The following is a 25,968-nucleotide window of genomic DNA, read 5'->3' on the forward strand; positions in this document are numbered from 1 at the left end:
ATTATTTAATAACAAAACAAACCCAATATAGGACATCATCTCTTTTGCATGCCAAATTTTGTGATTTATCACATTTGAAAAAGATTTAACTGTAGATTGTGATCTGGGGGTCTTTATACAAATCGGTCATTACAGAGTTAAACAATATATTCACATCATTGTATTTCAGTAGATTTTGTTTACATCCAATCGTTGTAAAGATTGTCATATTCAGATTGTTAGATTGTCATATTCAATTATACAATCATACTCTAACAATTGTTGTTAGAGACGTATTTCGTTGAGTCCTGTAGTTGCAGTAAATTGAGAGATGTTTCTAGTATTTTGACCACCCCCCATTTACATACACAATAGCCTCCTGCAATATCATCCATAATCACATATTTATTAGAAAAAGATCAGCATTATTATAATGCACAATATCAGTGCAGTCAATTTACCGCTCATCACAGTATAAGACCCTCGTTATTAAAGTGAATAAAGAGATTAAAGCTGAAAGGTTTGAGATTTAAAGCTGGCTGTGGGGTTTCTCGATGACTTCCCTCCACTTCTGGACAGGTGGGCTGCCACTGGCCACCAGCCTCCTGAGGAGGCTGCTGGGCTGCAGGGAGGGCACATCAGGGTGAGCCTGGTGGTAGTGCTCCAGCCTCTCTAGGACCTTTGCCAGCCCCACCATGCTTGCGTAGAACATGGGACCTCCACGGTGCCGGGGCCAGCCGTAGCCGAACACATAGATGACATCGATGTCTTCGGGTCCTGCAGCTATTCCATCCTCCAGGATGTGAAAGCCCTCGTTGATCAGAACATAGAGGCAGCGCTCCAGCACCTCCTGGTGGTCTATTCTGCGTGCCACCAGGCTGTGCCGGGCTCGGTATTCCTCCAGAAAGCTGTGCAGCCAGGGGTCAGACCTGGCGACCCGACTGCCGGGTTTGTCATACTGGTACCATCCCCGGCCTGTTTTTTGGCCAAACCGACCCTGCTCACAGAGCAGGTCTCCCAGGGGGCTGTACCTGCTGCCTTGTCGGATTCTAGCTGATTGCCCTGATGACATGCCAGGCTCTGCCAGCCCCTCTCTCTTCCTGTTTCTCCAGCTCACATCGAGCCCAGAGAGATCTGCCCTTTTGAACGCACCCATGGGAAAACCAAACTCCTCCAGCACTCCATCTACCAACTCAGGTGAAGCTCCCTCCTCCAACAGGAAGAAAGCTTGTTGGACGTGTGGCTTTAGCATGCGGTTCCCCGCAAAGCCATCGCAGTTGCCAACTGCCACACTGACTTTGCCCATTTTCTTTCCCAGTTGCATGGCAGTGGCCACGGCTTGAGGAGAGGATCGTTGCCCATACACCACCTCCAGCAGCTTCATGACATGGGCTGGGGCAAAGAAGTGCATCCCGACCACCAGCTCTGGGTTGGGGGTTTCAGAGGCCAGCTGGTCCACGTCTAGTGCAGAAGTGTTGGTGAACAGGAAGGTGCCTGGTTTACAAACGGCAGACAGCTGCCGGAATACATTCTTCTTCAGGGCCATGTCCTCAAACACAGCCTCGACAACCATGTCGACGTCTGCTACAGCCTGGATGTTCTGGCTGTAACTGATCCTATCAAGCCCAGGAGCCACCCCGCTTCTCTTAGCTCCTCGCTCCAACATGCCAGATATTGCCTGCTTTGCCTCCATCAACTGCTTCTCCTGGGTCTCCACGGCGACCACATACAACCCTGTCTGAGCCAGGGCCACTGCTATGCCTCTCCCCATGGTGCCGAGACCTTTGCAGACAACATCACATGGTGACTACAGAAATATGACCTCTCAAGCACCAGTCACACACAACACAGACATTTCTTGCCAAGAAAAAATACAGTATATACAAGTATAACTCACAAAATCTTTTTTTTTGTGCACTCCACACAATGCTTGACTGTAAATAGTTTTAGCCTGGGAGCATTAAGTTTTTCCAAAGCTTGCAATTTTAATGCACAAGCTGCTGAGCTTCACATATCCAGATTGTCATACATCCAATCCTCCCTGCAGGGAAGAGAGAGTTCATCCATTTACTCTCAGCTACTGAACTATAAATGAGGGCTTAGTTTCCATAGGCAACGTGAATTTGGAGATGCAACACACATAGCTTGATGAGTCAATGTGCTTGTGCTAATTGAAAGATCAGACAAATAGAAGTCCAAAGCTCTTACCAATGACGGCTGCTTTATGTACAGGCCTGGGCTTGCTCGTGTCCCAGCGGGCTCCACTGGGCATCCTCCACTTGCCAACAGCTCTCTGAGCAAAGAAAGAGTACCGCAGGGCGCGGGCCTGGCCTGAGGTGACCAGAGTGGCCATCAGCTCTTTCTCCCGCTCCATGCCCTGGGCGTACGGTAGGGTGACAGCCGCCCGCACCGCCTGGACACATGTAACTGGTGCTATAGCTCCACGGGCACTCTGACGCACCTTCTGCATCACCTCCTCAAACAGAGCATCCAAATCAGATGGACGTTGACACGGATAAGTACTTATACGACGAGCCTCCACTGACTGACCTGAAATAGAAACATGGAAGAAACATGACTCCGGAGGAATGACATTTTTACTTATACAGTAGTTCTCTGAATTTTGCTCACAATCTCAAAATTTACTCTGGAATGATATTTCTGTACATGTACACCTGCATAATTGTATTTCCTAAACTGAAAAGTGCTTCCTAGTTTCCATTAATACCACTTTTTTCCACTTTTTCCAATTTGTCAGCCAGCACTCACTCTGAGTATAATTGAACAATCAATCACTAGATTTGCCAGTAGCTTATAAGAGCAGAGTGATTTGACAGACCATTTCCAGCATAAATGGAGGGACTCCAGTGCCAGTGCATGGCTACAGTTCACTTTGAATAACACCGATCTGAAACTAAATGAGAAGCTACAATTTGGTTCTGGGAAAATAGTTGGTAAATTTCCAATTCTGAGAGCAAAGGGGAGGAAATTGAATTTTTGTGATTCTCAGGCCTGTGAGTGGTACCATCCTGGAGCAATTTTCCAAGTGAAACTACATGAGAAGATTTAATATTAGAGCCTAAAAACTTCACAACACAACACTTCCTGTCTTCTGTGATTTAAGCCTGCAAACAATGAGGGAAGAATAAGGCCACTCTGCTAAAACCTTGTTAAAGGCATCTTAATTCCCATTCCTGTCTCCTCTGACATGATTACATGAGACAGTAGTCAGAATCCTTCACAGCTCCAGTAAATTACACTCAGCCGTGGGTCTGGGCCAGAATCTGGGTCACCATGGCAAAGCTTAAAGAGACAGCAGTCACATCTGATCCGTTATCTCCACACTTAGTTCAATAACTTATAATTTGGTCTAATAAAGTCAGTGTCAATATATCACGGAAGAAGAATGAACAGTCAGTCAGAAGGACATTCTCAAATGTCAATGTGATGCTGTGTGGCAGTGCAATGTGATTCCAATGTACTTTAGGAGGGCATTATTGCAGCGGTTAATCTGTAAATGGTTGAGCCGTGTCGATGGATTTGTTGTGCAGCGAGGGGAAAGCCTGGTTGTCCTGACAGATGTAGCGCGCAGATGTTGCAACTACTGGGGCAAAAAAGTTAATCTTGTCACCAGCAGAGACTTGGATCCGTACATGTGTGGGGTGTGTGTGTGTGTGTGTGAGCCCACACGTGCTTCAGTCAAAATGCACAAACTGCTTTTTGCCTAAATAAATATATACCCATGTGCCAGCTTTACTGCTGTGTAGTGTTTTATCTTTGCATGTATGGATGTGACAGACTTAATCTATTCTGCGCTGGTTGACTCACCAGCCGTGCATCTCAATGTCAAACATTCACACGTTTTGTTTGTATATTTAGACACAGTTCCTGTCCCAATTTAACACCCCTGTTAATCAACTCAAGACTGGAGTATCCGTTAACGTCTCCACAGATTTCAGTCCTCTATCTCCTCAAATCTCCCATCTTGTATACTGTTGGCTTCTCTGTCTGACTCACTCTAAGCCTCAGCTTTACTAACAACACTCACTTTCTCACCCACTCAAAGTCATCTTGGCAGTGTTGTGTGGAAAAAAAGCATTTGTAAAAAGAACAAGACTGCAGTCATCTTTTGATTGTGAAATGTTGTTTTACAGGCAATCCTGGAGACTTACTGTTGACATTTCGCACAGACGTAGTGAGATCGTTTGCTAGAGGCGGAACATTAGGCACAAACTAACAGGTTTCATACCAACTTAAATGTCTTAGGAATGAGCTGTCAGCAACAAACAGTCAAAGATGACATCTCTGAAATGAGTAACTGGCTACCTACATTATAGTCATGAAAACATCCTCTCATGTTCATTTCATGCAAATGAATCAAACGCTGTTGTACAACTTGGGCTCTGCTAAGACAAGACTGAACAAAATACACCTACCCCTCATGTAATCTGACAATGTTAACACACAAAACCACACACAGGAGTGGGCGGTATGTGTATTAGTTCACAATACCAGAGGTTAAAACATTCTTAAATACTTACAGCAATAGTTAAGACATTTTGGGAAATAAGCTTATTCACTTTCTTGCCAAGGGTTGGATAAGATAATTGATACCACTCTCATATAAGCATTATATGACATTAAAATTAGGAATCACAATTACCCCATGGCTAGACACTTTAGTGAGTGTCACAATGCTAATGATACCTTACTGCACATCGAGGGCATTAAACCGTTGGTCAGGGGGGTAGACAGGCTAAAGAAACGTAACCTAAGGGAAGCTTTTTGGATCCATCGACTGGATGTGTTAAAGCAGTGGTGCCCAAACTGGGGGGCGCACCCCCTAGGGGGGGCAACGAGGCTAAATATAAATGATTCATGGTTCTGTACTGGCAGAATATTGAAAATATTGAAACAGTTTTGGAATTGCTGGGTTAAAGTATCCTGGTCTCGATGAGGATATAGACTTCACATGTCTTCTGTAATATATTTTTTTTCTTTTCTCTTTATAGGCTGGTTTTTCTTACAGCCTATGTTAAAACCATGGGTACCTATCTTTCATTTATGATGTATATAAATAACTTTTTTCTGTGTAATTTTAATGTTATTTTGTTGTTATCATTATTTTTTTATTTATTTCACCTGTCATGTTATTATCTGGGTCATGTGATTGCCTCCCATTAGTTGTTGCTGCTACTATATAATATAGGTGAAGACATGCCCATTTTGTCTGTTTGTTAAATGCCCTGACGAAGACCTACAGTGGTCGAAACATGTTGGCTTACTAATGATCAGCAATGATTAGCAGGAGAGTGGTAATGATCTTCTGATCTAACTCTCAACAAGGAAACAAATTAAGCGTATCTCCCAAAATGTCAAAGTATTCCTTTCAAATAAAATGTACATAAATATCGCTGCTGTTGAATTGTTTTGAAGAATAAAATCACCCTCTGCACAGGAGAGTACAATAAATCAATCTTAAATGTTTTATTTTTCATTTCAGTTGAACCTGCGCATGTTGTCTGTCAGTATTATAACGCAGCATGTATCAAATCTGAATGGGTTACCCTTTACACAGACTGAGAAATCATTCCCGGTAAACTGTAGGGACGTGGCACACTTTAGCAATCCATTCGGTGGGTAAATGAGTCTGATTCACGTGCACAGAGAAATTCTCATCCTCCTAAATGGCTGGCGAGGGCCTGTTATTAATATTCTAGGAAAGTTTGTCTCTTTTCACCCTACTGAATAATAGAGCAAAAGCAGTGAAGACATCAGAGCACATCTGACAGAGCCATGAAACATTTATGGCTTCTGTGGCGGAGGATCTGCCTGCCGTGTTTTCTGCTTCCTTTGACTTCCACAAACCTACATGTCGACACTTCTTGATGTCGGACTAGCCCAAAATAACTGCTCTAGGAGGAATGTTTCTTCCTTTCACTGAGTCCATTTTTAAACCAGTGAAGGGAGCGTGGATTTCATACCAGTGGGTACCTTGTGCTATCCGTTTTCTGTGTCTCACCTGCAACACTCAGGGCAAACTTCACAGCTGCATCCACAGTGTTGTGATCAGTAACCTGATCCACGATGCCAAGTTGCAGTGCCTCAGCAGCAGTCACATGGCGGCCTGTGGGAGACATGAAGGGCATCAAAGGTCTATCTGGGTGACAGGTGACATTTCAAATGATTAGATAAGGAATAACGAGTCATCCAGGGATACAGTATAGCTGCAAAACCCCCTGTTAGATTTATCAAATAATGACACAAAAATAATCTGAAAAAGAAAAAGATGAAGAATTACGGTCATTCATTTGTTAAAAACATTTCAGAAGAGAGCAGTGAGGTGGTGAGCATGGTAAAACTAAACACATGCTGACCTCTGCTGGTCATCAGAGTGAACTATCAATCTCTATAATAGCAGCTGCACTCTTGTGTACAGGGTTTATGTACAACCAACAGCTCAGTCAATGTTAATAATTGATTCTCAGAACTTATGAACTACTATCAACTCTGTAAAAGTCAGGTAAGGTTAACCCGTCTTTGCTACCTGTGGTGATCAGGTTTAAGGCAGCTGGGACCCCGATGAGTCTTGGCAGACGTTGGCTTCCCCCTGCAGCTGGCATTATACCCAGTGTCACCTCTGGAAGCCCCATTCTGGCCTGAAAGGACACAAAGTCACAACATTAGATGTTAAAAGGTGCTGATCAGTGTGGGTTTTTCATAACATTCATAGACACACACCTTTAGCAAATACATTACATGGATTATTACATGGCCTAGAGGGGTGAACATTTTTCTTTTACATCACAAAATCAAGCAATCTAAAAAATGTTACAGTCAAACAAGAACTTATTTGTAATGACACTGCAAACATAATTCAATGAACAGTCACTCTAACATGTAAGACAACACTGGCAGTGAGACACTTAGGCAACTCAACCCTGATATTAGAGAGACAGACAGAGATCTGAAGCATGAACTAACTTTAGAGTGTGCGATTCGATAATGACAGCCAAGCGCCAACTCGAGGCCTCCGCCGAAAGCGCTTCCCTCTATGACTGCCACCACCGGCTTGTTCGCAGCCTCGATTGAGTGGATCAGTGGTACCAGTGGAGGTCCGGACCTCTGTCTGTCAAACTCCCTGATGTCCGCCCCTGGAATGCAAAACAGAACTGATGCTGTTATCAGGGGGTTCAAACAGAAAGACAGAAACAACACACTGTAATGTGAGGTGCATCTGTTTCCACAAAGATTTTTGTTTCTGGATGTTGATCTTTGAGGGAATCAACACACACCAGGAGGCACGTATGAATATTCTCCAATAGTTCATGTTTATTAAGTTTGTTACACAGTTGCACTTTTTAGTTAATAAACACCAACTATTGACGGATATTTATACAAACCTCCTGATTATTTACTTCACATTTTGTCATATTTATCATATGATTTTGCTCTCATCAGCACCCATGAAGGTATTACTGTGAATGCTGTGCTTGCATAATGTTGATGAAATCCTGTGCCAATTTATATGAAACAAGGGTAGTAATATCTTCTCTCGTTTCTTCCCTCCATGGTTGCTTGCAGGCTGAAGCGTATCCCACAAATCACAGTTGACCAAACATCTGCAGTTGTAGTCACAAGAAAAGCCCTCAAGCATTTTTTAGTTTAATTAGGAAAATTTGTTATGTAACAATTGAAAGTAGTATAGTAAAACACAATTTTGAAAATATTTTGGCACCCAAAATAATGTGGTTCAAATGTACTAGACACTGATATTAAAATTCAATCCAATGCAACATTTTTACCTGGAATGACATTGATTTCTTTTATTGCTTGCGAAGGCAATTTGTTTACAACTTCAACTGTCATTTTCCCCTTGCTGAGGAGCAGAGGGACTCACTTATTGTACATGATGAGAAATCACAGAAGGGAAGACATATGGGACCAAATGCACCCATCGTTTGTAAACAGAATGAAATTGAGTTTTGCCTTGTCATAAGATTTTCAATAATTGTCTCTGTCAAATCTTTAAGGGCACACTGACGACAGTTTGCATCTGGAAGTAACAATTAAAATGACAAATTTGGAGTTGAGCCACCATTGTGAAGTTAAAGGAAATAGAAAAGAAAAACAAAACACATCCATACCTCCACAGAAGATTCCATTCTGGCCACAGATGACCACAGACTTCACCTTTGGGTCACTGATTGCTCTCTCCAACGTGTCAACGATGCCCTGCCTCACCGCTGCACTGTATTAAAAAAAAAAGACAATATTGATGAAGTTTACCTTTTCGTTACCATTTAAATTGTTATTTGCTAGGCTTGAAAGGACAATACACACCTTTCTGCTACAGCCCCTTCTTCCCAAAAATAATGTGTGCATTATTTAGAATCTGACATACATTTTATATGAAATATGTTTCTGTACATTGGTGGCAGTTGTGGCCAAAATAGTGAGGCAGGCCAGATAAATTCATAAATCATTGACCAGCAGATCTAAAGAAAGTGCTCATTGTGCAGCAAAATGACCCGTCAGTGACATAATAAAATTATGATAGTTTATTACTGTCACTTATCAATTTACATGTGAGCATTAACATAGCGGATCAAGAGCGAGCTGATTTGAGCCTCTTTATACTGTTAATCTACAGCAATGTGTCACATTGTATAAGCTCAACAGTAATTAATGTAATACCTTAATCTGCAAAGCAACTGCTGTCAGACAAATGAACTGGAATAAAAAGTACTGCAATATTTCTCTCAGAAATGTAGTAGGGTAATGTTAGAAGTGTAAAGTAGTATAACATGGAAATACACAGTACAAATACCTCAAAATTATTATAAAGTACAGTACTTCAGCAAATGTAGTCACATTCCGGCATTGACTTAAGTAAAAAGCCTTTCCTCTGACGCCCCCCTCTGGCAATATCTATATCTTTTTAAATCTTGTGCAGACAAATCAAGTTATTCTCTTTTGCACACAAAGTTATCTCATGTGCACCTTTTTATGTGTACGTTTGGGATAGTTATTGCATCTCTAACACTTATATAAAAGTCCCCCGAGATGTGAATTTGCAGTTGTTTTCACACAAGATAAAAAACAAACAAACTTGTGAATATCATGGAAAACATCAAAACAACCTCTGCAGCCTTGTATTCGACTTCAGCTCACCTGAGTGCGTTGACAGGAGGATTCTGGAGAGTAATCAAGCCAACAAACCCTGAAACACGAGTATATTGAGCCATCAAGCCTGTCGACCAAATACTACAGGCTGGTAGTGACTTCTTTTAGGTGTGCTGACTGAACTTTGTAACTTCACTCTGCTGGCAGGACTGCATTACCTTGATTAAACTTTTACCATGGATGTGTAAAGAGAATTTTATACAGTGTTGGAGGCGGGGCCCTGTTCATGACTATGAAAACTCCTTTAACCATTAGGCTACGATATTCATCTGTGATCGGCTAATAACAAATTGACACCTGGCCGCCACCCGGACCTGAAAGGTTCAAAGGCTACTCAAAACAAAGGACACTTCACTATACATTTCTCCATTGTAGGTTGATACATCAGTGATAATTGAAGGCCTATATTTCAAAATATATTGTATATTCGTAAACAGAAATACATATCAAAGAAACAATATGTAATCAAAATTAGCAGGGTATCACATTAAATATTGAGCATACAGTAAAAATTGTACCAATGTTTATTAAACAAGATTAATTAATAACCAAACAAACCCAATATGGGACATCAGTGAAATCATCTCTTGTGCATGCACATATTGCAATTCTGTGATTTATCACATTCATATCATTGTATTTCAGCATTTTTTTAAATTCTGCAATACACCAAATTATCAGTTTATTGGATACATCGGTGCAATTTAATTCACTCCAATATAATGTAATACATCCAATCGTTGTAAAGCTTGTAATGTTCAATTCTGTTGTTAGAGACATGTTTTTTTGAGTCCTATAGTTGCAAGGTGTTTCTAGTATTTTGACCACCCCACATTTACATACAGGGCAAAAGAAAAGAAACACAGAACGCACAATGGCCTCCTGCAATACCATCCATAATCACATATTTATAAGAAAAAGATCAGCATTACTATAATGCACAATATCAGTGCAGTCAAGTCACCATTAGACCCTCGTTATTAAAGTGAATAAAGAGATTAAAGCTGAAAGGTTTGAGATTTAAAGCTGGCTGTGGGGTTTCTCGATGACTTCCCTCCACTTCTGGACAGGTGGGCTGCCACTGGCCACCAGCCTCCTGAGGAGGCTGCTGGGCTGCAGGGAGGGCACATCAGGGTGAGCCTGGTGGTAGTGCTCCAGCCTCTCCAGGACCTTTGCCAGCCCCACCATGCTTGCGTAGAACATGGGACCTCCACGGTGGCGGGGCCAGCCGTAGCCGAACACATAGATGACATCGATGTCTTCGGGTCCTGCAGCTATTCCATCCTCCAGGATGTGGAAGCCCTCGTTGATCAGAGCATAGAGGCAGCGCTCCAGCACCTCCTGGTGGTCTATTCTGCGTGCCACCAGGCCGTGCCGGGCTCGGTACTCCTCCAGAAAGCTGTGCAGCCAGGGGTCAGACCTGGCAACCCGACCGCCGGGTTTGTCATACTGGTACCATCCCTGGCCTGTTTTTTGGCCAAACCGACCCTGTTCACAGAGCAGGTCTCCCAGGGGGCTGTACCTGCTGCCCTGTCGGATTCTAGCCGAGTGCCCTGATGACATGCCAGGCTCCGCCAGCCCGTCTGTCTTCCTGATTCTCCAGCCCACGTCGAGCCCGGAGAGGTCAGACATTCTGAACACACCCATGGGAAAACCGAACTCCTCCAGCGCTCCATCTACCAACTCAGGTGTAGCTCCCTCCTCCAACAGGAAGGAAGCTTGTACAAGGTATGGCTTCAGCATGCGGTTCCCCACAAAGCCATTGCAGTTGCCAACTGCCACACTGGCTTTGCCCATTTTCTTTCCCAGTTGCATGGCAGTGGCCACGGCTTGAGGAGAGGATCGTTGCCCATACACCACCTCCAGCAGCTTCATGACATGGGCTGGGGCAAAGAAGTGCATCCCGACCACCAGCTCTGGGTTGGGGGTTTCAGAGGCCAGCTGGTCCACGTCTAGTGCAGAAGTGTTGGTGAACAGGAAGGTGCCTGGTTTACAAACAGCAGACAGCTGCTGGAATACATTGCTTCTTCAGGGCCATGTCCTCAAACACAGCCTCGACGACCAGGTCGACGTCTGCTGCGGCCTGGATGTTCTGGCTGTAACTGATCCTATCAAGCCCAGGAGCCATCCCGCTTCTCTTAGCTCCTCGCTCCAACATGCCAGATACTGCCTGCTTTGCCTCCATCAACTGCTTCTCCTGGGTCTCCACGGCGACCACAGACAACCCTGTCTGAGCCAGGGCCACTGCTATGCCTCTCCCCATGGTGCCGAGACCTTTGCAGACAACATCACATGGTGACTTCAGAAATATGACCTCACAAGCACCAGTCACACACAACACAGACATTTCTAGCCAAGAAAAATGACAGTATATACAAGTATAACTCACAGAAAATAATTTTTTGTGCACTCTACACAATACTAGACTGTAAATAGTTTTAGCCTGGGAGTATAAAGTTTTTCCAAAGCTTGCAATTTTAATGCACAAGCTGCTGAGCTTCACATATCCGGATTGTCATACATCCAATCCTCCCTGCAGGGAAGAGAGAGTCCATCCATTTACACTCAGCTACTGAACTATAAATGACGGCTTAGTTTCCATAAGCAACGTGAATTTGGAGATGCCACACACATGATGAGTCAATGTGCTTGTGCTAATTGAAAGATCAGACAAATAGAAGTCCAAAGCTCTTACCAATGACGGCTGCTTTATGTACAGGCCTGGGCTTGCTCGTGTCCCAGCGGGCTCCACTGGGCATCCTCCACCTGCCAACAGCTCTCTGAGCAAAGAAAGAGTACTGCAGGGCGCGGGCCTGGCCTGAGTTGAAGAGAGTGGCCATCAGCTCTTTCTCCCGCTCCATGCCCTGGGCGTACGGCAGGGTGGCAGCCGCTCGCACCGCCTGGACACATGCAACTGGTGCTATAGCTCCACGGGCACTCTGACGCACCTTCTGCATCACCTCCTCAAACAGAGCATCCAAATCAGACGAACGTTGACACGGATAAGTACTTATACGACGAGCTTCCACTGACTGACCTGAAATAAAAACATGGAAGAAACATGACTCCGGAGGAATGACATTTTTCTCTGACTTTTGCTCTGGAAAGACATATCTGTACATCTTCTGATCTAACTCTCAACAAGAAAACAATTAAGCATATCTCCCAAAATGTCAAAATATCCCTTTCGAATAAAAAATAAAATTTATAAATATGGCTGCTGTTGAATTGCTTTGAAGAATAAAATCATCCTCTGCACAAGAGAGTACAATAAATCAATCATGTTTTATTTTTCATTTCAGTTGAGTCTACTAGTGTTGTCTGTCAGTATTATATCAGTATCAAATCCGGATGGTTTATGGTGCTATCTGTTTTTCTGTGTCTCACCTGCAACACTCAGGGCAAACTTCACAGCTGTATCCACAGTGTTGTGATCAGTAACCTGATCCACGATGCCAAGTTGCAGTGCCTCAGCAGCAGTCACGTGGCGGCCTGTGGGAGACATGAACAACATCAAAGGTCTATCTGGGTGACAGGTGACATTTCAAATGATTAGATAAGGAATAACGAGTCATCCAGGGATACAGTATAGCTGCAAAACCCCCTGTTAGATTTATCAAATAATGACACAAAGATAATCTGAAAATGAAAAAGATGAAGATTTGTTAAGAACATTTCAGAAGAGAGCAGTGAGGTGGTGAGCATGGTAAAACTGAACACATGCTGACCTCTGCTGGTCTTCAGAGTGAACTACCAACCTCTATAATAGCAGCTGCACTCTTGTGTACAGGGTTTATGTACAACCAACAGCTCAGTCAATGTTAATAATTGATTCTCAGAACTTATGAACTACTATAAACTCTGTAAAAGTCAGGTAAGGTTAACCCGTCTTCGCTACCTGTTGTGATGAGGTTTAAGGCAGCTGGGACCCCGATGAGTCTTGGCAGACGTTGGCTTCCCCCTGCAGCTGGCAGCAGACCCAGAGTCACCTCTGGAAGACCCAGTCTGGTCTGAAAGGACACAAAGGCACAACGTTTGCTGAATGGAAGGTGCTGGTCAGTGTGGGTTTTTCATAACATTCATATTGGTAAATACATTACATGGGTTATTACAAGGCCTCCAATGGGGAAAAATCTTCTTTACGTCACATTATTAAACCATCTAAAAAATGTTACGGTCAAACAAGGCTGTGTTTTGAACTAATTTCTAATGACAGAAAACCAAGGTCATTCTGTAAAATGTAAGATAGCCAGTGAGACATTGATGCAACTCGACACTGACATTAGAGAGACAGAGAGAGAGATACAGTATGAAGCATGAACTAACTTTAGAGTGTGCGATTCGATAATGACAGCCAAGCGCCAACTCAAGGCCTCCGCCTAAAGCGATTCCCTCTATGGCTGCCACCACTGGCTTATTCGCAGCCTCGATTGAGTGGATCATCGGTACCAGTGGAGGTCCGGACATGTTTGCCCCAAACTCCCTGATGTCCGCCCCTGGAATGCAAAATGAAATTGAAGCTGTTATCAGGGGGGTTATGTGAAACAAGGGTAGCAATATTCACTGCTTCTCTAAGGGCACATTGACAACAGTTCACACTGGAAGTAACAATGATTATGACTTGGGGTTGTGGCACCATTGTGAAGTTTTTGGAAACACATCAATACCTCCACAGAAGACTCCATTCTGGCCACAGATGACCACAGACTTCACCTTTGGGTCACTGATTGCTTTCTTCACCGTGTCAACGATGCCCTGCCTCACCGCTGCACTGTATAAAAAAGACACAAGTTTTTACAGGATATTGTAAAAAGTGAGATTTTCATGTCTTTTATATAATAAAGCAGGTTTAAGTGATATATAAATACTGTGAAAGTATAAAAACACTCAATGCATGGAGAAATACACACAGTCCTTATTAAGAAACTGTGCGTTTGAAACAAGCCGTTAGGATTTCTGTCCATTTGTGATGTCACAAATATACAATATTTAGACCATGTCACAGTTTTAAACGTAAACATACTAAATGTGTTCCAGTTTATTTCCCGTTGTATTTGAATGACACCAGATGACAGGAAGTAAGCATGGACCCAAGCAGTTTCCTAGCAACACAATTCCGTTGAAATGCCCTAAAACGGAGCGTTTCAGACAGAGCGTGAATACAGTTATATTAAGACAGACAGTATGCGAAAAAATAATGTGTTTTTTTTAACATTAAAGCATGTAAACATGTTCTAGTAGAAACACAAAATACAAGCATGGACCTGAAAATGAGCATGATATGGGACCTTTAAGTAAAAAGCCTTTCCTCTGACGCCACCCTCTGGCAATAGGTATGTAGATAACACTATATATTTTAATCTTATGCTGACAAAATATTCTCTTTCACACACAAAAAGTTATCTAATGTGCACCTTCTCATTTGCAAGTTTAGGATAGTTATTGCAACACTTATATAAAAAGCCCCCCAACATATGAATTTGCAGCTGTCTTCCTACAACATAAAAAACAACAACATGGATCATGCATTGGTCTTAAAGAAGCTCTGCAGCCTTGTGTTTGACTTCAGCTCACCTGAGTGCGTTGACTGGAGGATTCTGGAGAGTAATCAAGCCAACAAACTCTGAAACACGAGTAAACTGAGCCATCGAGCCTGTCGACCAAACACTAGAAGCTATCACACTTCTGTTAGGTGTGCAGAGTGAACTTTGTACTTCACTCTGCTGACAACACAGCGTTACCTTTAACACACTTCCACTCCCATGAATGCATTTTCCACACGGTTCTTCTTCGACGCCTCTTTTTGTGGTTTGTTTCCGAGCATTAGCGCCTCCAACTGGCCTGGAGCCACTGTAGGAGTTAGGTCAGGGGTCAGCAACCTAATAAATGATGACTTATTATTATAGGTCAGGGGTCAGCAACCTAATAAATGATGACTTATTATTATAGGTCAGGGGTCAGCAACCTAATAAATGATGACTTATTATCATAGGTCAGGGGTCAGCAACCTTTACTATCAAAAGAGACATTTTAGTCAAAATAAAAGCAAAAAAATCTGTCTGGAGCCGCAAAACATTTGAGCATTGTGGTGAAGGTAACACAGTTTATAGTCTAAGTATATAGTATATTAGTCTAATACAGTGAGGACCCAAAGTGCAAATGTACGACGGAGTATTAGGGCCACATCGAGGGAAAAAACATCTGACATTTCCAGAATAAAATCATAATATTACGAGATAAAAGTCATAACTTTACAAGAATAAAGTCGTAATATTACGAGAATAAAGCCATAACTTTACGAGAATAAAGTCGTAATATTACGAGAATAAAGTCATAATATTACGAGAATAAAGTCATAACTTTACGAAAATAAAGTCGTAATATTACGAGAATAAAGCCATAACTTTATGAAAATAAAGTCGTAATATTCCGAGAATAAGGTCATAACTTTATGAGAAAAAAAGAAAATAACTCGTAAAATTACTACTTTATAATATTGACTTTATTCTCATAATATTATAACTTTTTTCTCATAAATTTGTGACTTTATTCTCATTATATTATTTACTATGACAAGCTAGGACACTCTCCTCCAGAGGATGGCAGTAAACGCAACACCAAAGGCTTCCAGCTACCAGTCAAACTTCAGAGAAGAAGAGGAAGAAGCAGAAGAACCATTATTTCTCTCACTGACTGAACACAAGGAGGTGAAGCCTGAGTGTTCCTGGCTGACACAGCGGGGGAATATGCGCTCACTTGTCGGACTGATCGCTGTGGTCGCTGCAGCCAGCTTGTACCTGTACTCTCTGTCTCTGTACCTTCCTGCTGCACCGAGGAGACCTCCTCATCCAGCTGACCAGAGACAACAACATGTGGAGACAGCTGAGTCCACTGACAGCTCCGAGGAACCCAGCAGGTCAGTAGCTTTTATGTTATATAAATCTCTCTAATACATAGACTGTAACTCATGTAGTAGTACTATCACTCATGGCAGATAATGCATGCTCCTAGCTCATGCAGGCTCTCCTTCACACACACAGACACCACAACCACCCAGCCAATATGATTATGTGGGCCCCACATGGGTCATACTGGGGGTACCTGGGTACCAAATGGGTATATGGGCCCAAAATGGGCATATTATCTGGGGCCCACTTGGATCAACTAAGTAGGACCCACATGGGCTCCCCAAGTGGGCTACCCAAGTGGGTTCTAGGTGGGTCACTAATGGGAAATTAGAGATGGGTTTTGGTTTATGTTGCCCAGATTGGTCCCATATAACACCCAGTGTACTCCTGCAGGAAACCCACAAGGGTAACTGGCATGGGGGCCAACATGGAAACTGTGGACAAACCCACTTACAACCTATATTTCAGGGCATGTAGTTCCATGTAGTTCCCACATAGAACTTAAACCTGGGGCCGAGATGGGTTTTGGTTTATGTTGCCCAGATTGGGCCCATATAACACCCAGTGTATTCCTGCATGAAACCCACAAGGGCAATTGGCACAGGGCCATTATGGAACCAATGGACAATCCCATATAGGGCCCATTTTTCAGCCCATTTACTACCCACATGGGCCCCACATACAAATGTTGGCTGGGCATGAATACAGTAATAAACTCCCAGCCAACATCTCTGCCTGAAACGCTCCGTTTTAGTGCATTTCAACGGAATTGCGTTGCTAGGCAACGGTGTGGGTCCATGTTTACTTCCTGTCAGCTGATGTTATTCACATACACTGCAACAGGAAATAATCTGGGACACATTTAGAATGTTTACATTTAAAACCGTGTGATGGTCTAAATATTGTATATTTGTGACCTCACAAATGGACAGAAATTTTAACGGCTTGTTTTAAACGCACAATTTCTGAATACGGGCTGTGTGTGTTTCTCCGTGGATTGAGCGTTTTGATAGTTTAACAGTATTTTTATAGCACTTAAAACCTGCTTTATAATATAAAAGATCTGAAAATCTCACTTTTTACAATATGGGACCTTTAAACTATTAATTGATTATCAGATAAATAGCAGATTAATTTTCTGCTGATTCTATCAATTAATAAACTAACGCTATTTAATCAAATAGTGTTATCTCTAGTAAACGATGAGATCTAAACAAATATGTCAGAAATAATTTTAAACTTAATTTATCAGTACAAAATGCTGAATATTTGACATAGGCTGTAATGGAATTGCATTGCTAGGCAACAGCTTGGGTCCATGTTAACTTCCTGTCAGCTGACGTCATTCGATTTACTGCAACAGGAAATAGGCACATTTTGAATGTTTATGTTTACAACTGTGAAATGGTTTATATGATTTTGTATTTGTTAATAGATATAGTTTGTCAATATTGAAATATTGTTGATTACAATTATATCTTTTGTCCCTGTCTTGTTCATAGAAGAATGATGATGTGACTAACTTGCGTATGGATGTTCTTGCAGGTTGAAGTTCCCCTCGGACTTGGAGGAGCTGAGGGAACTGGCTGAGCTCTTGCAGTTTTACAAGGCAGAGCACACTGGATATGTCCTGCTACTGTTCTGCAGTGCGTATCTCTACAAGCAGTCCTTCGCCATTCCCGGATCCTCGTTTCTGGTATGCTAAAAAATAAGACTGAAAAAAAAAAGTTTGATAAAAAATATGACATGGATTTAAATTGGCCAAAACATTGCCATGTCTGGTAGGTGTAAAAGAAATAAGGCTTGACACGTACTTTAAGGAAAAATGAAAAGGATGGGTCTCTTATTTAAAGGCACACTGCAGAGGATAAAAATATTCAGCTGGCTCAAGCAACAAAGGGATGCCAGACTTATGTACGTCGGCAACGTTAGACGTTTGTGACAGTTTTTCTTCCCCACTTAGTCAGCACAGAGAAGAGACATCAACCACACACACCCTGCTGGTTACAGTGACAACCAACGTCTCACACTTAAAACCACTCTTAGATCACACAGTATTTCGGGAAGAGATACAGTTGATGATGTCTTGTAACCCGGGCCCTCTCCTCTTGTCATCGTGCAGAACATTTTAGCAGGAGCTATATTTGGACCGTATCAAGGACTGCTGCTTGCCTCCGTTCTCACCACTGTGGGCTCCACCATGTGCTACCTCTTGTCCAAGGCCTTCGGAAAGCGCTACATCGTCAACCTCTTCCCTGATAAAGTCTCCATGCTGCAGACGAAGGTAAACCAGTGACACCATGTTAACAACTCATTCAAGGCACAAACACATGTTTAATGTGGAAACATAACATTGACAATCAAAAAACATGCATCTACTGTCCTAACATCTCATCTCACCTTTATCTCCCAGGTTGAGGAGAACCAGGACTGTTTGTTCTTCTTCCTGCTCTTCCTGAGATTCTTTCCCATGACTCCCAACTGGTTTCTGAACATGTCTGCTCCGATTGTCAACATCCCCATCACCTTCTTCTTCTCCTCAGTCTTCATCGGTAAGCGCACGTGGATCACCTGATTCACGGCTCATTAGAGCCGTCGGTAAACAATGCGACGACGCACACATTCATCATACTGTACGTCGTGTTACTCAGGAAGCTCACACACTAAATCAACACAACACAGACCATTTTCTATGGTATTTCTAACTAAGAGAAAAAGGAATACACATTCATCTAAATCTAACACTTAAAGACAACTTTAATTATTGCTCATATTGGGTTGCATGCCAGTTAATATGACCAACTTTGCCAAATCATTAGTTTCAAAATGTGACTGTGGCAGTTTTTAATGAGTTTCAATGCAACAGGTGACAATTAACAAAAGCTGCAAATGCAGATTGTTAGGCATGTTTTTATTACGTGCCTTCAGCTTTAAAGTATTTATTGAGCATTTCTCTTAACACTGCAAATAATCCTTCGTATAATGTGTCTAACTACAGTTTTGTTTTTGATCTGCTATCTGCTTTCGTAGGACTCCTGCCGTACAACTTCATCTGTGTCCAGACAGGCGTCATGCTGTCTGAGGTGGCGTCGCTGGACGACTTGTTCTCCTGGGAGAGGCTGCTGCAGCTGCTGGCCATCGCCTGTGTGGCTCTGCTGCCCGGCGCCCTTATCCGCCGCTTCAGTCAGAAGCGCTTCAAACTGGACGTCCCATCGCAGAACGGGCTCATCACAGATAAGAAAGTCCAGTGATTTGTTCTGGGGATGAGCTTGTTCCTTGGCGCTTCGATGCCATCTCTGCCCTCAAAAGTGAATGTATTTTAAAGTGGCGACTCTTCAGAAAAACTTTGCCCACGCACAACGTGTAAAGGTTTCTCTTATCTGGACGTAGCTTTACGTTTCTGGAGCGACATGGAGATGAAGAGCTTTAAAAGTCACCGTGGGATTTGAAGCCAAGTATTTTGTGTAACCAAATGTTGGTGTTTCTGTGCCACAACTTCTATGGGCACAGCATGTATATAGATGTATGAATGTACGGGAATCATAGGGAGAGAGGGAAGGATTTTAAGGAGACTTTGCTCTTGCACTATTATTATACACTAAGGTACTGCTTCAGTGTTAACAGTTAGTGTTTCAAGTGCCTGTCATGAATTGATAGACTCTGTTTCAAACTTCTACCTCCAACATGGGCAAGTGGAAACGTCAATGTAACAGCCTGCTCATGTTTGTTGTGGCTGGATGGTTCAGACGATTGTTTTTTGGGTTTGTGTGAATTATTTTTTTTTGTAACTGAAATATGTATCATGTTTGCAGCATATATTATACAACTTGGAAGTTGTATTTTTCTTGCATTTTGCAATTTCAGTATAAATTGTAATACAGTGGGTTGGACAATTTTTAAACTGTGGTCAGTTTTTTTTTCAAATTGTGTAATTTGGTCTATTTTGAATAACTAATTGAATTAGATCATGATTTTTGTGACTAAATGTCATGATATCTAATCAACTGTCTTCTTATCTGAAAGTGAATGTGCAGTTAATTCATGCAGCGTGAGGCCTCTGTTAAATCAAGCCTTAATATTGCTTCTCTTTGCTGCCTCTTTTCAGGTGTTATTTTAAAAATCTTGGTGTGGGTTTAAGGTGTAAAATGTTATGTCAGCTTTCTGTTTCTACATTTGTGGCATGTCAGATCACAAATGACGTGACACCTTTTTTTATTTCAGAGGTGAAAACACTTTGAAAAAACAGTAAATGTGAGAAAACAGCATTTCTTTTTTTCAAATATTCTTTATTGCTCAGATCCAGGTTGCTCAGCAATACAGTTCACTCACAACTCAAAACAACAGCATGGCTGTTACCAGAAAGGCATGGATCCACGAGATGGATTAAAAAATGGATCATATGTCTGTCTAGCGCACAGTCACCAATTACCTTGAGGTGTTTGGGACCTTTTGGGCCCGTGGGAAATGTAGGACTTGAGGGTTGTAACAAAAGGAATCTCCCAAATGGTGAAATGCAGTTAAGAAATGGATCCATGTAAAAACCACTACTGAAAGTCTGGTGCTATATGAAGTGTACATACTGGATCGCCTACAACAGTCTCATGCAATGCTTTGTGTTTTCCCATTTAACAACAAGACAGGACAAAAACACTGCTGTGGTTCTGCATACATCCAACCAGACTTTACTAAATCCTTCCTCAGCTAATCTATGATTTTTGGATGGTTGTTGAATGCCCTTTTTTCTGTTCTGTCGCAAAGACAGAACAAGATTTTATCAGACTTACTCTGTCAACCCTCCTTCTTTGCATGTCACAAATTCATGTATTTTGCCATTCTGATTCCCAAATCTGCTCAAAATCCTAGCTAGAGAATATTTGTCAACCACAATTTAACAGCTAGTATTATTGGTAGTGATCTAACAGGAATGAATATTAAAGCAAAGAATCGCAGCTACTGCGCCGGACTACATTATTAAATCAGTGTAAATGACGAGAAAACCAGATCAACAGGAAGAAAAAAAAAAAGCCTAAACTATCCAACCACCATGTGATATGACTAACAACACAGTACACCCTCAGTGATGTGTGTGATTGTGGTTTTTCTGAATATTAATGTCTAGCAACACCCCACAAAACCTAGAAACACCAATCCTTGGAAGTAAAAAAAAAAAATCTTGACAAGTTTCGCCTCATTTTGCGGTCAGCTTTACAGATGTCTCAACAACCAGGACGCAGTGCTGACGACACCACAGTGAAACCGAACCAGCTGGAGGGAAACCCGCATTTAAACTGTGTAAAGAGCCAAAAACACAAGAGAGACAGAAGAGTCCTCTGCAATGCAAAGAAAAGAGCCTCAACTTCAAAAACTGCTCTAAAAAGCTACTTCTGACAAGTCAAACAAACCATGAGTGACAAACTACAATTTCCAGTGCTACCGTGACAAGCCGTTTCCTCCACGACATGCCCTACTACAGTGAAGCAGACCGCCACAGGAGTCAACGCGTTGGAGTAGAAGCACCGTACTGCATTGGTGTGGGTAAGGTCAGGGTATCTGAATCAGGTCTGGTGAGCTATCATCATCAGTATGAGGTACTGTGCCGGCTGTGGGGGAGGCTCGCTGAAGCAGCCTCAGGCATTGTGTGAGTTTGATAGACCTTTAATGTTGTATTTTTAGCACTGCTTGTCTGTGTTCACTGGGACAAAAATGATCCACCTCATCTGATGACAAAAAGTCTGCCCTCGAAAAAAAGTAAAAACCAGCTCTCGACAGTTAAAAGAACTCCAAAGACAAACTAACTTTCACTATGTCATTCATTTATTTAATTCTTTTGCCCTACATCGGTTTTAGTAACTAAAGTCAGCCTTTGATTCTGAGAGGTAATTCTGAAATGTACAGCACAACAACAACAAAAAATAAAATTAACTCGGTGGATTGATGAGAAAACTATTTAGAGGTCAGTTTTGAGGGAAGCTGTGACGCTCTAAACTTCTCCCACCATCTCTCTCAACGCAGGTGCAGACTGATAAGTGTTCTAGAGAGACGATGCATTTATGTGTGACTCTATTGTACATGTTTACAGATATACAGTTATCTTGTCGTACACAGTGACATTTCAACGACTAGAGTTGTTCTACATTCTACACAGAAGACTAGGGTTTTTAAACCATGTTCAAGAGTCCCGTCAGTGTATTTTTGCAGCTTCATGTTTTCTTCAAATCAACCCCAGAGTATGCTGTTATCAAATGGAGCTGGTAAGATTGAATTGGGTTGTTAAAAAAATTCATTTTTTTTTTTCCACAAGTGAATAAACTTCATTGTTTTTTTAAAAGTCTAAAAAAAAACCTGGAGGTACAGTTGGGAAAAACAGGAGGTACAGTTGGTTAGTTTCTGTTTCTATCAACTGATTTGTATCTTTTTCTTTCTTTTGATGGTGAAATCAGTACACAACATCCACATTCAGAACCACTTCGGGCAGGTATGTACCCCTTAGATCCTGCTCTTCATTCCTTTCTAGCAAAAATGTACTTGGAAATCCTTTTTCTATCATTAAGAGGTTGTATGGCGTCCAGGCAAAGACAGTCCAACAGAGTTGACTTCAAAGTTTCACTAGTCGGCTGGACCTGAAGAGTTTAGAGATTACTGTAGATCTTTTGTCTTGTTCTTTTTTGTTTTTCATTAAAAAAGAAAATTAAAAACGCTCAAAATGATCAGTTAACAAGGCATACAAAATGTGGAAAAAGGGGAAATGAAAGATTGGACTGAGGTACCCTGAAGCCTGAGGTAGATCACAATACTGACATGCGCACTGTTCACATCCTGACCAAAGTTAACGCGGTGGTTCACTTTACTGTTCTCCTATTTTTTCAGTTTTTTTTATTTATATTATTATTCATAGTCTAGTTTTCAAGAAAATAAACACTTCCCTTCAAAATAATATGGCAGTGTCCCACTGAGGAAAAAAAGAAAAGGACTTTGTTTTCTTTTTGTTTCTTATCAATAGCTCTCATCACAAAATAGGAAAAAAATAGATTCATAAATATTACTCTCTCTTTTTATATATATATACACACACACATGCGCACACGCGCACACACGCACACTCACGGAGGAAGCTGTGCGTATTGGCAATAACCTTGCGTCTGGAAGATGAAGCTGATGGGTGATGATGTCTGAAAGGTGACAAAATAAGGCAACAAGCTTCCATGGTCTCCAAAGTAAAGCACAAAGGGACACCAGGACCTGCGTGTCCAGCGCACTCGCAGAGAGGTCGGCCAGCTCGCCAAAATAAAACAAACACAAGAGAAAAGGTTAAAAGGAAAAAAGAGCGAGAGTGAGAATGACAATCTGTGCGTCTGTGCCTCTGGGCCGGCCGGCTGGACACGGCAGGGGTGATATTTCTAAAAAGGCTGCATATCGTACATTCACAGCTGTCATGCCGTTTTAGAAAGCTCCCTGACAAAGAGAGGGTTAAAGCCAAACGCGGCTGCGGTCACGTTTGCGGTTGTGTGTGTACCACAGGTCATACAGTGCCTCCCCATAAACTCACCCACCCACCCACCCTCTAACCCAAAACCGTTTCCTCACTGCCACTCCACACACCACGAGTCTGCACCCGCCCTTAAACCCTTCGTCCCCTTTCTGGGCCCTCAGCTCACACTTTGTGTCGGCCCCCGTGACGTCGTCATAAGGCAGAGCGTGTGGCGGTGCACATTCAAAATGACTGACAAGCAAAGTTGCACCATTGTTTTTTTTTTAAGACGTCAATTTTTGCTCTGCTCGTCGAGGAGAATGCCTTTAGAGACACCCTATTAAATATCAGGACAACAAGCATGAATGTAGATATTTTCTACTGTACAGCATGGGAGAGTGATTTTACCAGTTTACTGGTAAACAAAAATAAAATAATAATCCCTCCGTTGCATTTAACCTCTGTTGAGTGAAAGTGGCAGTCAGTTCAATGTTATCAAAAGGCTACGGGGGAAAAAGGTGTCTCTTGACCACAAATATTTTTCTACTATTAAAAAAAAAAAAAAAAACACAAGCCAGATGAGAGAGAGTGATGAGAAAGTGAAGCAGAAATTCGCAAAAGTGAAACAAAAAGAAGTGAAGCATCAGATATGAATGGTGAGAGACATTTCAAAGGGACGTTATCTTTTGCGTTGGCACACACACAGGCTTGTTACAAAGACCCATTCACCATATTTACTTATTATAGGGGTTTTTCTTTTTGATTTTCAGTGGCCTATAATGTGAACAAACAAGGGAAACTGCTCTCTGTGGCTGTCACAGCCCGATCAATCTCTGGAACAAGCAAACATATTAAAAACTACACCGAGTTGTACTGTCATTTTTGATAGGAAAATAACAGTGCGTACTCTCAGTGTGTATCAATATACTCTTCTACTTTGTGTTAATACTGCTAAGGATATTTAATCTTGCAATCTGAATATCTCAAACTCTTGTGAGAGAAGGTGTCCATCGTCACTCACTCTCGTTCTAACCCAAAATCACAATGCTTCGTATACACTGGTGTTAATACCGTTGCTTTATCAGTTTGTTAGGCCTATGTTAGTCCAACTAAAGAGATAACGTTTTGCAGGGCGACATACTACTTCCTGTTTACCTTATTAACTGTGAAGACAACAGTTCCCAAATCCTCTGCCATTTCCACCTTTCTTGTAGATTTTTTTGGTCTTTTTTTTTTTGTTATATGATATCAGTATGGTTCCTCCCGCTCTATCTGCTCTCACAGGGCTGGCAGTGCACACAATGCCCTCAGCCTTTGGCTCTCACTTGTTTCCCCCCTAGTGAAGTTCTTTGGTTTTGATCCCGGTGCTGCTGGTCTGCCCTGCATGTCCCCCTTGGCCTTGGCCTTTGTCTGGGTAGGTCTCTGTCCATTTGGGAGGGCTACATTCATTGGCTGGCGCCCGCCGGAACCTCCCCACTGGTCACTTGGAGTGGTGCGGTGACACGGCGCCGCCCTGCTGGTGTTTCTGTTCCTGCTGTTTGACCTGCTGAATGATCTCCCGGATCTTCCTCTGTGCAGTCTGTTGGAGAGACATCACATGCAGGACGAGGGGTTAATCGATATGTGACAAGGTATTCATGTCCATGTGAATAACGGACAATTTAAAAAAAATGTGAAAAATAAAATAGACTGACTTAAAGTGGCAGTAGGCAGTATGTTTTTGGCATCATTGGGCAACAATTCCATAATAACCTTTCAGCATATTGTAATTCAAGTGTTCTGAGAGAAAACTAGACTTCTGCACCTCCTCATGGCTCTGTATTGAGGCTTTAGAATATCTGTCCCGTGACGGGAGACTTTGACCAATCACAGGTCATTTCAATGAGAGAGCGTTCCTATTGGCTGTGCACCGGTCATGTGACCAGAACTTGGCATTCCTTCAACAGATTTTACAACTGCGTCACAAACTTTCAAATTTTACAGCTCAACCGTGCACTACAAGATGATTCTGAAAACATTTGATGCGAGAAATAGGCATCAACGTAACATAATATGGATTCATATTTGATCACCGATTTCGCGAGTGATTGACAGCCGGCTCTCATAGAGAGCAGCTGGACAGCAGACCTCAGATCAGTTCTTACTGCTTGTTTTCCTCCGGCCTGTAAAATCTTGTAGATGCCATTAGGAGCACCTTTTTAAAAACATATTTGCTCCAATCTCGCCTACTTCAGCTTTAATTAAATCCTATGTGTAAATCAATTGCATAGATTGATCAAGAGGGGTGGGTTGGACTGTGTGGGTGGATGAATTGCATGTTTTTTTCTGCAATTGGGAATAATATATGCTTGAATGGTGTAAAACTAATAAAAAAATCGGTAAAAAAAATAATATATATACATTATATATATATATATATATATATAT

The 25,968-nt window shown here is 42.0% G+C and overlaps 4 protein-coding genes across 5 annotated transcripts in view; 1 reads left to right on the forward strand and 3 right to left on the reverse strand.

Annotated features, from left to right (window-relative positions):
• Positions 1-347: 347 nt before the first annotated feature.
• Positions 348-9,400, reverse strand: LOC119500672 (peroxisomal bifunctional enzyme-like). The gene is made up of 7 exons (XM_037790517.1): positions 9,154-9,400; positions 8,127-8,230; positions 6,964-7,133; positions 6,527-6,638; positions 6,002-6,106; positions 2,188-2,529; positions 348-1,761 (listed from the first exon to the last, which is right to left on the reverse strand). Exons 1-7 carry the CDS (start codon positions 9,225-9,227, stop codon positions 509-511), a joined length of 2,160 nt encoding a protein of 719 aa, XP_037646445.1. The 5' UTR covers positions 9,228-9,400; the 3' UTR covers positions 348-508.
• A 271-nt stretch (positions 9,401-9,671) lies between these two features.
• Positions 9,672-14,954, reverse strand: LOC119500671 (peroxisomal bifunctional enzyme-like). The gene is given in 8 exon segments (XM_037790516.1): positions 9,672-11,184; positions 11,186-11,439; positions 11,861-12,202; positions 12,553-12,657; positions 13,064-13,175; positions 13,492-13,661; positions 13,833-13,936; positions 14,740-14,954. Coding segments are annotated over 8 exon segments (2,160 nt in total). The 5' UTR covers positions 14,814-14,954; the 3' UTR covers positions 9,672-10,185.
• An 810-nt stretch (positions 14,955-15,764) lies between these two features.
• On the forward strand, positions 15,765-19,974 carry tmem41aa (transmembrane protein 41aa). Its single transcript, XM_037790357.1, has 5 exons — positions 15,765-16,081; positions 17,619-17,769; positions 18,196-18,357; positions 18,487-18,625; positions 19,104-19,974. The coding sequence occupies exons 1-5, from the start codon at positions 15,765-15,767 to the stop codon at positions 19,322-19,324; spliced, it is 990 nt and encodes a 329-aa protein (XP_037646285.1). The 3' UTR covers positions 19,325-19,974.
• A 1,891-nt stretch (positions 19,975-21,865) lies between these two features.
• igf2bp2a (insulin-like growth factor 2 mRNA binding protein 2a) overlaps positions 21,866-25,968 on the reverse strand; it is a 59,056-nt gene continuing 54,953 nt past the window's right edge. For both annotated transcript variants that reach the window (XM_037790354.1, XM_037790356.1), the window contains one exon: positions 21,866-25,120. In XM_037790354.1, the coding sequence (XP_037646282.1) occupies positions 25,022-25,120 (99 nt within the window). In that variant the 3' untranslated portion in view covers positions 21,866-25,021. The remainder of the gene's footprint in view (positions 25,121-25,968) is intronic.

This window comes from Sebastes umbrosus, chromosome 13 (assembly GCF_015220745.1).
Source record: "Sebastes umbrosus isolate fSebUmb1 chromosome 13, fSebUmb1.pri, whole genome shotgun sequence".
NCBI classification, from domain to species: domain Eukaryota; kingdom Metazoa; phylum Chordata; class Actinopteri; order Perciformes; family Sebastidae; genus Sebastes; species Sebastes umbrosus.

What these genes read in the sequence shown, in the direction of transcription:
- LOC119500672 (XM_037790517.1), bottom strand. Translation starts at nt 9,227, where the DNA reads ATGGCTCAATATACTCGTGTTTCAGGGTTTGTTGGCTTGATTACTCTC. An exon ending in CCTCCTGTCAACGCACTCAG is followed by an intron (nt 8,231 to 9,153) that starts GTGAGCTGAAGT and finishes TTTTTAATACAG; the next exon opens with TGCAGCGGTGAGGCAGGGCA. An exon ending in ATCGAATCGCACACTCTAAA is followed by an intron (nt 6,639 to 6,963) that starts GTTAGTTCATGC and finishes GTGTCCTTTCAG; the next exon opens with GCCAGAATGGGGCTTCCAGA.
- tmem41aa (XM_037790357.1), top strand. Translation starts at nt 15,765, where the DNA reads ATGGCAGTAAACGCAACACCAAAGGCTTCCAGCTACCAGTCAAACTTC. An exon ending in TTCCCGGATCCTCGTTTCTG is followed by an intron (nt 17,770 to 18,195) that starts GTATGCTAAAAA and finishes GTCATCGTGCAG; the next exon opens with AACATTTTAGCAGGAGCTAT. An exon ending in CTTCTCCTCAGTCTTCATCG is followed by an intron (nt 18,626 to 19,103) that starts GTAAGCGCACGT and finishes CTGCTTTCGTAG; the next exon opens with GACTCCTGCCGTACAACTTC.